At 41.8% G+C, this 14,175-nt stretch overlaps 1 protein-coding gene across 2 annotated transcripts in view; it reads right to left on the bottom strand.

Annotated features, from left to right (window-relative positions):
- Positions 1 to 13,969, bottom strand: part of LOC121853190 (protein tramtrack, beta isoform-like) — a 36,508-nt gene extending 22,539 nt beyond the window's left edge. The window contains exon 1 of one of the 2 annotated variants that reach the window (XM_042347180.1): positions 13,913 to 13,969. In XM_042347180.1, the coding sequence (XP_042203114.1) occupies positions 13,913 to 13,928 (16 nt within the window). In that variant the 5' untranslated portion in view covers positions 13,929 to 13,969. The remainder of the gene's footprint in view (positions 1 to 13,912) is intronic. The other variant, XM_042347209.1, reaches the window with a different exon arrangement.
- Positions 13,970 to 14,175: the final 206 nt, after the last annotated feature.

The following is a 14,175-nucleotide window of genomic DNA, read 5'->3' as shown; positions in this document are numbered from 1 at the left end:
GCTTGAGAGAGGACGCGTTCAACTGCCGTGCTTGAGAGGGACGCGTTCAACTGTCGTGCTTGAGAGAGGGACGCGTTCAACTGCTCTTGAGAGAGGAACGCGTTCAACTGTCGTGCTTGAGAGAGGGACGCGTTCACCTGTCATGCTTGAGAGAGGAACGCGTTTAACTGCCGTGCTTGAGAGAGGGACGCGTTCATCTGTCGTGCTGAGAGAGGACGCGTTCAACTGTCGTGCGTGAGAGAGGGACGTTCGTCGTACGCGTTCAACTGTCGTGCTGAGAGAGGGATGCGTTCAACTGTCGTGCTTGAGAGAGGGAGGCGTTCAACTGTCGTGCTTGAGAGGGACACGTTCAACTGTCGTGCTTGAGAGAGGGATGCGTTCAACTGTCGTGCTTGAGAGAGGGACGCGTTCAACTGTCGTGCTTGAGAGAGACACGTTCAACTGTCGAGAGGGATGCGTTCAACTGTCGTGCTTGAGAGAGGAGAGACGTTCAACTGTCGTGCTTGAGAGAGGGACGACGCGTTCAACTGTCGTGCTTGAGAGAGGGCCGCGTTCACCTGCCGTGTTTGTGAGAGGGCCGCGTTCAACTGTCGTGCTTGAGAGGGAAGCGTTCAACTGTCGTGCTTGAGAGAAGGACGCGTTCAACTGTCGTGCTTGATAGAGGGACGCGTTCAACTGTCGTTCTTGAGAGAGGGCCGCGTTCACCTGCCGTGTTTGTGAGAGGGAAGCGTTCAACTGTCGTGCTTGAGAGAGGGCCCCGTTCAACTGCCGTGCATATTCACTTACTGACCTAACTAACCGCTAAATACCCCTGAAGTCAAACAATACCCGCTAACCGACTTAAACTAACCGCTAGCTGCTCTAGAAGTCACATGCCAACAGCTAAATGTTTTCAAAGTGAGATAACATCCACTACACGCCGGGAGCAGAGGGTGGGTGAGGCGTAGTACAGAAGCAGAGTTGAATTATCCAAGGGCTCTGGGACCACCTGAAGATTAGCCCCCCCCCATTCCCCCACCTTAATTTCCTTGATTATTAAATACTTTAGCGCTACCTGGAGGGGTGGGGGGGGGGTTAGGTTAGGTTAGGTTAGCGTTAGGAGGGTTAGGGTGGTTAATTTTAGAGGAGGTTAGATTAGCGTTGGGTTAGATTAAGTTTGGTTAAGTTTGCGTTAGGTTAGCTTTAAGTTAGCGATAGGTAACATTAGAGTGGTTAATATTAAGGTTAGGTTAAGTTAGGTTAGGTTAGGTTAGGTTAGGTTAGATTAGGTCAGGTTAGGTAAGGTTGGCGTTAAGGAGGTTAATCTTCAGGTGATCCGAAGCTTGAATGCATTTGGTTCCATCATCTCGATATTAACATAAATATATCCAAATTAACCTAAAATATCTTTAAAATAAAATAAATACATAAAAATATTTAACATAAGAAAATTTGAGATTTTAAATTGATGAGGGAAATATTTTATGACATACAGTACACTGTATATACGTTTAATTACAACTTGTTAAGAGAAAAAATAATTAACATACAAGTTATTTAAGAGTTTAAGGAGAATATAATGATTTTAAGAGAAATTAAGGTAAATATAAATAAACTTACGATTATTTGAGATTTTAAGATGGTTGAGAGATTTAATGAGTATTTAAGAGGCCATTGACACAACCACTAGTTAAGGTGAAGAAAATATATTGAGTTATAGGTCTTTGATATTACATGGAGTGGGAAGTTGACTTAACGAGAGGGGCTTGTCGTCCCCCACACACCCCCTTCCTCTCCTCCCTCTTCTTTCTTCTCCTTCTCCTCCCCCTTCTCTTCCTTCTCATCGAAATCCTTACCTCCCCCACCCCTCTCAACCCCTCCCCCACCCCTCTCAACCTCCCTCCCCACCCTCTCAACCTCCTCCCCACCCCTCTCAGCCTCCTCTCAACCCCTCCCTCCCCACCCTCTCAGCCCCTCCCTCTCAACCCCTCCCTCCCCTACCCCTCTCAGCCCCTCCCTCCCCCCCTCCTCTTAGCCCTCCTCCTCCTCCCCTTCCTAATGTAACACCTCTCTCAGCCCCCCTTACCTAACCCTCCATAACCCCTTCTCCACCCCATCCTACCCCTGCCCCCCACACCCTCCCCTCCCCTGCTCTTACTCCTCCTCCCCCACCCCACCCTCCCCACCCCACCTCCCCCACCTTCCTCTCCCCCCCCCCGCCCCTCCCCCACCCCGCCCCTCATCTGGGAGCAGTGGGGCTGGGAGGACGTGTTTATGAGTCCAGGGTCACTGAACTCCTCCTCCTGCCTTGTCTGTACGTGGGCGTGGGTCGGTGTACGTGCGTGGGTCGGGTGGGCCTCTCCTACCTGGTGTACGTGGGCGTGGGTACCTGGTGTACGTGGCGTGGGTCTCTCTACCTGGTGTTACGTGGGCGTGGGTCTCTCCCTACCTGGTATACGTGGGCGTGGGTCTCTCCCTACCTGGTATACGTGGGCGTGGGTCTCTCCCTACCTGGTATACGTGGGTGTGGGTCTCTCCCTACCTGGTGTACGTGGGCGTGGGTCTCTCTCTACCTGGTGTACGTGGGCGTGGGTCTCTCTCTACCTGATGTGCGTGGGCGTGGGCCTCAAGGTGGTGTACATGGGCGTGGATGTGTGACTGATGTTAATAAATGTTGTTGGATCTATGTACGTGTAGGTCAAGACCTGTGTGTGTGTGTGTGTGTGTGTGTGTGTGTGTGTAACTGTACTCAGAGGTGCAAGTGGGTGTACGTGGGTTTGATTGTACTTTAACAAACTCCGGTGATTAATTAGGCGATTGTACGGTCATGGCTGTGTACGTTCGTGTACGTATATTAGAGTAAACATAAATTTTACGTAAACTGTATACGTGCGCGAACGAATATGTACGTACATGTGTACCTACGAATACAAAGGCGTGTATGTGAGTGTGACTGGGTGCTTGAGTGACTGTCAGTGCGTGTATGTCTGAGTGACAGTCTTACGACGCGTAGGTAACTCACATAAGTAACAATAGTGCGTTGGTAACTCACATAAATAACAACAATGCGTTGGTAACTCACACAACTATAACACTACAACGAGAGGCTACCCGACAGCCTACAACCAGATGGAAATATCACTCTAATTTTCCCAGCCAAGACGCCGCAAGATGATGATTGATGGAGAGATAAGACGAGACAAGTGAGAAGGAACCTTGGTGTTGTCTCTCGAGATGGTTGGCAGTAGTGAATGTATCAAGAATGTGACGAGACAGTAAAGGGTGAAGTGTTCACTTAAAAAATGTCAACAACTCAATGTAAACAAACTTTTAATAGCGTTATATTAAGTTACTATTTATTATTATTATTATTATATATATATATATATATATATATATATATATATATATATATATATATATATATATATATATATATATATATATATATATATATATATACACACAGTACATGAATTGTCTATGTATATGGTGAAGCACTGTGAACTTGTAAGATGTTTTTACTGATTAAATATCTATCTATTTAGCGGTAAGAGATGAGCGGTATTGCTCTTTGCTGCTACAATGAGCTAGCTGTTTCTTCTCTTATAAGCTGGGGGAAGGGTAGTGACTTAATCATTTAAACGAGGGCCTGTTTTTGTCTATACACCTGACGGTTAACGAATCTCTTAGTAAGAATAAGAGGAAGTTGTTGGAATGTAGTTGCGTTAGCAGAAAAGAAAGTTAGCAAAATACGCTTAGGGAAAGTTAGCGACCTGGTAATCAGGTTCAGAAACATCGTTATATAAACATGAGAAGGTTAACGAACTCGTTAATATTCATGGAGGTGAATGAATTCGATATATAAATATATATATATATATATATATATATATATATATATATATATATATATATATATATATATATATATATATATATATATATATACTAGAGAGAGCAAGAGAGCAAGGTTATCGATTTATTAAACAAACTTGGGAAGGTTAACGAAGGTCCTCTTGTAACAGGAGGTTAGCGCTTTAGTTATATTAACACATGAAGGAGTTAGCGACTTCGTACACTGAAGATGCCGTAAACGTGTGATGACTAAATTATACCAACACGAGACCTCTAGTGATTCGTTAACAAGGGGTAAAAATATTAACCCTCTCGCATTATAAAGTGAAATTAAACGATGTCGTAGCCTAAACATATGACCCACTGGCAGCGCTACTAATCTGGTTCATGAGCGGGAAATAATTAGCCCTTTACTGACAACCTAGAATTGAAGAGATTAACGACTTGGTTAACGCGACTGAAAGGGCTGCAGTGGATTTAATAAACGTACCTTGTGGCGACGCGGTCATGCAGAGAGTGCGTAATGGCTTCGTTTTCTGCGTGGGAGATCCAGTTAACTAGTGTGTTGAACGAGTTGAAATGCATTACCAGCCCCTTCGTTATGTACACATTAAACGATAGGGATTTCGCTGAAACAGTTCGTTAAACCTTCTCAAATAAATTAAAGGAATCTTTGTACAGGATAAATAGATGCATATAGTGTGTAATGTAGAAAGGTTGGCTATGTATACGGGCTGGATAAGCGATTTTATGTACAGTACACGCTAGGAGTAATGATGTGAACAGCCGCATGGAACCTCTGGCACTGAGAGAAATTTTTCACTGCGATAGAAGTACTTTACCACATAATGTGATATTTAAAGTAATATTTTATTTTTTAGTTTTAAACTAATATAACTTCGTATTGTATTTATATCGTAGTTTTAACTTATAAGTGTACATGTATAGATGAAGGTTAGGTTAGGTTAGGTTTGGGAGGGGAGGTCATGTTGGGTTTGGCAGGTTAATACAAGTTGGAAGAAAAGGAAGAAGATAAGAAAGAAGCATTGGTAAACAGGAGCGGTGGTGAAGGACATTAAACCTTGTTGGACAAGGTGAACAGTGCTTGTAAGTTCAGCACAAGCACAGTAGTGCGTGTAAAACTGCATGATGCTTGTAGTAGCGAACACGAGCGCCGGAGCACACTAGACTTGTTGCAGAAAAAACAGACTAGGTGTATAAGAGACACAAGCAGTAGCAGGAGACACAAGCAGTAGCAGGAGACACAAGCAGCAGGAGACACAAGCAGTAGCAGGAGACACAAGCAGCAGGAGACACAAGCAGCAGGAGGAAGAGACACAAGCAGCAGCAGCAGCAGCAGCAGCAGCAGCAGCAGCAGCAGGAGACACAAGCAGCAGCAGCAGCAGCAGCAGCAGCAGCAGCAGCAGCAGCAGCAGGAAGAGACACAGGCAGCAGCAGGAGGTATAATAATAATAATAAATAGCCCAGCAGCAGAAGTAATACAGTACCCGGAGGCGGCAAAAGAGAGCATCGGCTATAAAAGTACCCATTTAAGCAACTGGGTAGGGGGCACGATACAACCAGACGGGGAGAGTACATACCCTCCCCCCTCCTTCCCCCGACACACACACACAGATAGTAGAACACAGGTGGTGACGGTGCTTGTTAGGACACACACACACACACACACACACACACACACACACACACACACACAAGCGTCTACGTTTTGCACACATGGTAACACTGACTAAAGGGGAGAAAAAGTGCAGGGGGAGGAGGGCAGGGGGGGAGAAGGGGAGGTGGGAGGGGAAGGAGAAGTCAGGGAGGGAGGGTTCAGGGGTTTGTCTGCATACGCGAGTGCCCTGGGTACGTACGGGTTTGCCCAACTCCACCCTAAACTCCTGCAGGTTCTGGCTGGCTGGAGCGAAGGGTTGTGGGGCGGGCTTGGTTTAGGCTGGCTGGATGGGTGGGTTTAGGAGCGCCATGACACGGGTTGGTCAACTTTGTCTGCTTGCATGCACTTTGATCGAGCGAGGTGAAGACAGTGCTAAGCGACGAGCAGGACGGACAGGTAGAGTGGGAAGGGGAAGGATGGGAAAAGGGATAAATGGGGAGTAACAGAGAAAGATGAGAGGAAAGTGAGTGAGGGAAAGACGAATTCGATGAGAGAGAGAGAGATAATTGGGTAAGATACTGACAGCGAGAAAGACATGGGAAAGTGAATACGGTAAAGAGGAAAAAACACGATAGTCTGACAGTGACAGAGAGAGTTTGGGGGCAAAATATACACAGGCAAAAGAAAAACACGCAGAGAGAGAGAGAGAGAGGGGGGCAGGGGAGGGGAAGTTAACTACACTAGCCACCGTCTACACAGGTTCCTACTATGGCGCAACCCATACGAGATAATATTTATAAGAATCAAACCTCCGTCTAGTAATTAACTTTCATCGTATTCCAGAAGCGACTCCTACCGACACCCAGGGCGGAGGAGGGCGGGAGATGGAGGGAGAGGGTGGGCGGAGTAGGGCGGGCAGAGGGTAGTACTCCACACCACCACTAGAGGCGCTCCCTCCCTCCTACCCCAGGCCAGTTGACAATTAAGGAATTAAAACACATTAACAAACGGGTTCTACAGCTTGCATTCTTCCCTACAACACTGTACAGAGGTCATCTCGAGGTTGATTTTGCTTGGGTGTTTTTTTTTATACAGTCTGTAGTGAGAGAAGAGAGAGGAACGAGTTGTTTATGAGGTCAAAGATCTTGATGTAAGAAGGACAATTCAGTCAGGTCCTCTCGGGAATAAATCAACGTTCAATGTGATGTTAAATTAAATCTGAATTAATAGAATCACGTTTTGACAGCATTATTTCTCTACATGTTGGAACTAAAACTGAGGCTTCCAATAGGCAGTTATATCAAGTTTTTAAACACTAGGCGTGTCTCAAGAATATTATAATACACCCATACACACAGTACAATAATCTTCTGTAAAAATTATCTTTACAATTAATATGAAAAAATAAATGTGCTTAAATAAAAAATTAAAGCATCTTAGTAATTAACATATCAGAGTAACAAATAGTCAAATTCTCAATGGTTCCTGTCAAAAATTTCCAGCAGGCTGTTGACGCGATATTGGCGGCCAAAATGGCTTTGATATATAGTACAAATTATATAATAGCAAAAATCTTTCATATAGAAGAAATATACTGTAGTGCTAATGTGTAGTCGTTAAGTGGCCTATATACACAGCTCTTAAGTAAGTGTTTAAAGTGCGCTTAAGTACACCATGATGGTTCACTTAAATGCCTCTAAAGTGCATTGTCGTAAGTACTAGTTATATACACGCACACACACACACGCACGCGCGTTACATAAACTTGTTGAAGGAAGAAAGAGACGCAAGGAAGGAATGAAAGAAAGAAGGAAAGAAGGAAGGAAAGTAAGGAATAATTCAGAATAAATATAACATGAAAAACCACTATTACTCAGATGAGAGAGAGAGAGAGAGAGAGAGAGAGAGAGAGAGAGAGAGAGAGAGAGAGAGAGACGTATTACTGAAAGTGAGGCAAGTATTCACCCCATTTTACATAAACCCATTATTTACCATCGTTTTAACCCATTAATACGTGTGCAACCCATTTCCACATCAATATTATTACCCATTTAAGAACCATTTCCTTTGATCTTCACTACGTTTCCTTCGCTACCACACATTTCCAAGGTATTTCCTCTTTCTTATGACCCAAACACCATTTCCAATACCGTTTTATCATCTCTCCCTCTCTCCAACTTACCACTCCTCCCCTTCCCCTTCCTCCTCCTCACTCCCCCTTCCTCCTCCTCACTCCCCCTTCCTCCTCCTCACTCCCCCTTCCTCCTCCTCACTCCCCCTTCCTCCCCTTCAATCCTACTTCATAACCCTTCCCCTCACCTTCTCCCCCCACCACCAACTATAGCTGCAGACAGTCATTAAAGAGAGAGAGAGAGAGAGAGAGAGAGAGATATGCAACCAAATAAAGTTGTTTCACTTCTCTATGACAGAAAGAAAAAATACATCCTTAGCTCACTTATCCTTGAGAAGAGAGCTCACTCCTATACCCTAGAATACATTAAAAGCAAAGTAAGAATTTAGAGCTAGTTTACACATCCAAAATAGAGCTAGCTCATTTATCCACGTTGGGGGGTGACATTCTGGTCGGTGGCATCTCTAGAATAAACGTGATTTTGAAGACTCCTGGAACTATACACACACACAGACGCACGCACGCACACACACACACACACACACACACACACACACACACACACACACACACACACACACACACACAGACACACACACACACATACACACACACACACACACACACACATACAAACAAACACACACAAAACTCACACACACATGATAGCACGCACACACACACACACACACACACACACACACACACACACACACACACACACACACATACACACACACATACACACACACACACACACACACACACTCGTCTACTCATTCTGTATTCATAGAAGTGGATAGATGTGCAGTGCAACTTATGAGAGAGTAATGGTGTGTGGGTGTAGTGAGAGGGAAGGAAGGAAGGAAGGAAGGAAGGAAGGAAGGAAGGAAGGAAGGAAGGAAGGAAGGAAGGATGGAAGGAAGGAAGGAAAAGAAGCATGAGTAGGAGAGAGAGAGAGATGCAATAGACTGCAGGCTACAACATACGTGTGTGTGTGTGTGTGTGTGTGTAGTATACCGCCTCGCTCCGTAACTAATAATACTTTAAATATAACCAGTTGTGCTTTACTACGTATTCTCGATTATGTTCCTTCCCCCCTCACACCGCACGCCCACTCCTCTCTCGTGCGTGGGCGTGTGTGTACTGACTGGGAGGCATGTGGGGGAGAGGGGAGGAAGGATAAACTTGAGAGGAGGAAGAGGAATGTTGGGAGAGGATGGGACACACACACACACACACACACACACACACACACACACACACACACACACACACACACACACACAGACACACACACACACACACACACACACAGACACACACACACACACACACACACACACAGACACACACACACACACACACACACACAGACAGGTGACGTATGCTGGAAATCAGTTGTTCTTGCGCGGTCTTTTTTGTGCTCGATCTGTTAACCAACTGAATATTTGTTGACATGCGTTTGAATGCGCAGGTGCGTCGTTATATATACACACATCATACGTGCTGGAATGTGTGTGTGTGTGTGTGTGTGTGTGTGTGTGTGTGTGTGTGTGTGTGCTCTATTATTTCCTCTTTGGGACATCATACAGTAGTCCATTGGAACAGTGGTCTATTGGAACAGTGGTCTATTGGTACAGTGGTCTATTGGGTACAGTAGTCCATTGGAACAGTGGTCTATCGGTACAGTGATCCATCGGTCCAATGGTCCATTGGTACAGTGGTCCACCGATACAGTGGTCCATCGGTACACTGGGACATCGATGTATAAATCCGTATGCAGTATTAAAATGCGTACTGGCAAGGCTGTGTTTACGGGAGTGTTAAATCACGCGGGAATATAATGCGATTTGCAGCTGTGTCTTGTGTCTAGCACATCCGTGTGTGTGTGTGTGTGTGTGTGTGGACGTAGGTGTATGGTGGCAGCAGAGAGGGCAGTGCGTGTAGCAGACAACAAAAACCCGGGCCAGTCTGGCAGTCACATACCTAACTTTCATAACACTAAGAAGAGGTGGTGGTGATAGTCAACACGGCCCACCACGAGCCTAAACAAATTATTACCCAAAACAACTCACATCTAGCTAATTAACTTATCTAAGAATCAATACCGAGAGAGAATGATAATTCTAGATGCTAAATAAATTAAGGAATTGTATGTTGTTGGAACAGCTGCTGCGTCGTAGGTAACAAAAAAAAAGTAAGGAACAGGGTGAGGACGTACTGCCTGGGTTGGTCTTGGCAGGAGAAAGCCGCCATGTTTGAGGGGCTACAACAGGACATCGTCAACACATTATTCTCAGTTACTTGTTGCTCATTATTACCACCCGGAGGATGTTAAGGCCGCTATTCTAAAAATTCTACTTGTGTTTATTCTCTCCTCCCTCCTCCTCCTATTCCTTTTCATTCTTTGTTTATTTTTTATTTATCTTCTTGTTTACACGACCTTCCTGCAAACAAAGACAAAATGGATCTTCAGTTTTGTGTGTGGGGGACAAACAGTTGAGCAGCATCGGTTTAATGTAACCTCCGGGAACTGAATGTAACAAAACGAGTTTGGAGTGTGTGTGTGTGTGTGTGTGTGTGTGTGTGTGTGTGTGTGTGTGTGTGTGTGTGAGTGTATGTGTGTGTGTGTGTGTGTGTGTAGGACCTGCGTGCACCTAGTAGTGAAATTCCCATCTCCGCCTGAGGGACCCCCAGCCATCATGACCCCGCCTGGCTGTGTCTCCCGCCGTTCAAGAATGCTGTAAAATTATGATTCACAAATTTGGCTGTGCGTGTTTTGGTTCTTCAATAAAGTATAAAAAAAATGATAAAAAATATATACCATTGAGGATTTATTCACTGTTGGTCCGTAAAACACATGGTAACAACATATCTTTTATGAAGGAGAAATGCGAAATGATATTGAAGCGATACACCCAGACGTTTAAGTATGCTGCAATATTATTTATTCCTTCAACACAGCAGAATAAACAAGATAAAACATAAATTATCAAAGAATTATTAGTCGTTAGTCCATACAACATCTGGATAACAAAATTTATTCTACACTTGAATGACAGAAACTCCAGAATATTCTCACAATCACGAATGTTGCATAATAAAATTCCCTCATAATTTGAACTGTTAATGGCCCAGTGTAATTAATAATATAGTTATGGGTTTAATGACTTTAGTTGTTGAAACGTAGTAATAACATAACATCATTCAACAGCAGAAAGAACAAGAACAAATATTAAGAAGAATTTATTTATCCTCGATCTGTTCACCTCCTGGGAGATAAAAATATTCCACAATGGAGAGATAAGAGAGGTCAGAATACACTCAACGTTAACAAATTACAAAAAACATTTATCCCTTCAACAAATTAAAACAATAAAACAAAAATACATCCAATCAAGGATTTATTCATCGTCGATAAAACACCTTGACAAACAAAAATTTAGTTTATGATAAATGAAACGTCTGGATATAAATCTAGCCGTTCAAGAATGGTGAATAATTACAATATATCCTTAAAAGCAACAGAAAAAACAGAAAACAAATATGCAAACATTTAAGAGTCATTCATGATTTGTCCAAAAAACTCCCGGGAAAACAAAATTTATTCCACACCGAAGACAGAGACCGAGAGAAAGACACAGAGAGACAGAGAGACAGAGAGAGAGAGAGAGACACCTATGCTACAGCCCCGGCAGGTGTCACAAACTCCAGGTGTTCTTAGACTCGATAATGGCGTAACACATCACCTGTAACGCTGATTATTATTCCTAAGGCAAAACTCATTTAAAACTCAAATGAAAAGAGCAAGTTTATGGCTAAAATACGCGAGATAAATATTCCTTCAGGTATTACATGAGTTTATACGGCAGAATATACGCAAAAAATATATCCCTTCAAGTCTCCCACCTTCAAATATACAAAAGAATATATTACACTTTTGGATATACACAAAAATATATCTCTTCAAGTCTTAAGTTTCATATACTGTATACACGTGAATGTAATTAAACTCTACGAATATACACAGAAATATATCCCTTCAAGTCTTACAGCTTCAAATATATACGAATATATTAAACCTTCAGATATACATTCAAAAATATTCCTCTCCATCTCAGAGCTCCGGGACGACGTGCTTATAGGTGTGCTTGACGTTGTTGTTTGGGGGAGAGGAGTTTAAATCCTGCTATACACATACAGTATTATTATTATTATTATTATTATTATTATTATTATTATTATTATTCATTATTATTAATATGATACTTATTATTATTATTTTACGTTGAAGAAATCAACAGTATGTGCAGTATATATCAGATGTTGACCTCAGTTCACCATGAATGAATCACACGTAACAATAAAACCTTATCCTCACATCTCAAACCACAACGTCCAGTATATATTTATTTATTTGTAATATGGAAAAAACATAAAATTTTCTTTTAAAAACACGATCCATTGTTCAGGTACAGCTTTAGTTGTTTAGCACAGCGTCTGCTAACACTATACTGTACAGCCTCACTTGTTTATTGCAGCATCTGTTAAGAGTTTTATGGTTGTCGTGAAGGGCGGCCTCGACAGCTGTGCCCTATATATAAATAACAATTTATGAGACGACACATTTGCGTGTTGGTGTAAACAGGTGTTGTTATTGTGTACATCCGTAAACAAGGACATGCTTACAAGGAACTTATCTATTTTGTAAATGGACACAGGTTTATATTACACACTGAATTTACGTGTTATGAAGGTATATAATTAATAATTCAAAATACGATATATATATATATATATATATATATATATATATATATATATATATATATATATATATATATATATATATATATATATATATATATATATATATGTATATATATATATATATATAAGCTTACAGCTTTGTAAAGGAATTACGAATTGAATCAACTCAATAAACACATTCATTTTAACGTAAATATTGAGGTTAATGAAGCTATGTTAGATACAGTCGTGTTTTAACACACCAAAATCGTATTTTTATTAAGATAAGTCAGGGTATTCAACTTTAATCAACGATGGATTGTTTACTCACGTATATAAATCTGTATCTATCAAGCGACGTTAGTTAATATCAAGCAAACACAATAGGTAACCTTAATAGTGTATACAGTAGAGACAAACCCAATTCTAAGAAAAAATACAATGATTCAAGTCTAAATATATATACTCTACGAAAGCCAATTATGTTTATGACTTATCATCTAACACAATACGACAATCATCTTCAAGTAAACAGACATTTATGAAGCCATATGTTATAGTTTTAATGAAAGCCGACACTCTGCCTCAAACAAGGTTCATCTGGTGTAGGCTTCCGTCGCCCGGTAGTTCAGGTTTTTGCCACCAAGACGTCGCCTCTCAACAACTGATAAAAGTCTCTCTTTAAAGTCAAGTTTTTATATTAGAAAATTGACGTCGAATATCTGAATATAATTTCCAGTGAACTTTAGACATCCATTAATTTATTCAGTTATTCATCTATTATTGTTATTATTGTTTCATAAGCCGTTGGTGTGATAGTACAGTAGGAGATAATAAAAATTTGAATTGAATACTGTTATAGTTTTGTTCATTTGTGGTCTAGTGAGAACACGAGAACTGTATAATATTGTTTCATGATATTATTGGTGTTCATTTAGCCTCCCTGGATGTTTTAGGGGTTTACTGGGGTTCATTTAGGTTATAAAAGAGCTCATTTGGGTAACATGAACCTTGACCAATGAGTGACAGTACATAAACCTTGACCAATGAGTGTACAGTACATGAACCTTGACCAATGAGTGTACAGTACATGAACCTTTAAGAATCTTGACCAGTGAGTAGACAGTACATGAACCTTGACCAATGAGAGTACAGTACATAAACCTTGACCAATGAGTGTACAGTACATGAACCTTGACCAATGAGTGTACAGTACATGAACCTTGACCAATGAGAGTACAGTACATAAACCTTGACCAATGAGTGTACAGTACATGAACCTTGACCAATGAGTGTACAGTACATGAACCTTGACCAATGAGTGTACAGTACATGAACCTTGACCAATGAGTGTACAGTACATGAACCTTGACCAATGAGTGTACAGTACATGAACCTTGACCAATGAGTGTACAGTACATGAACCTTGACCAATGAGTGTACAGTACATGAACCTTGACCAATGAGTGTACAGTACATGAACCTTGACCAATGAGAGTACAGTACATGAACCTTGCCCAGTGGATGTACACATTTCGTCTCATCATTATTGAACAGGTAAACACAGACAATACCTGGCGTTGATTTCATGGGTTCCTCCCCGTCAGAGCTCAGCCACTCAGCTGCTTCGGTGCGTCAGAGTTCGTCGTCTGGAAGAAAAAAACGTATATTATAGTGAAGGTTTGTTATAGTCCCCCCAAATGAAGCACCAGGGTTGTTTTAGTCCGGTAAATACAACAAAAATTAAATCATTGTTGTTGTTATAAAGTACAGAGTGTCTCACAAGTGTAAAATATGTCATGCCACCAAGAGAGAGGATTTTGTTTTAACTTTTATA

This window comes from Homarus americanus, unplaced genomic scaffold, assembly GCF_018991925.1.
Source record: "Homarus americanus isolate GMGI-L3 unplaced genomic scaffold, GMGI_Hamer_2.0 scaffold50564, whole genome shotgun sequence".
Lineage (NCBI taxonomy): Eukaryota > Metazoa > Arthropoda > Malacostraca > Decapoda > Nephropidae > Homarus > Homarus americanus.
The sequence above is the reverse complement of the archived record's forward strand: the minus strand, read 5'-3'. Positions and strand labels throughout refer to the sequence as shown.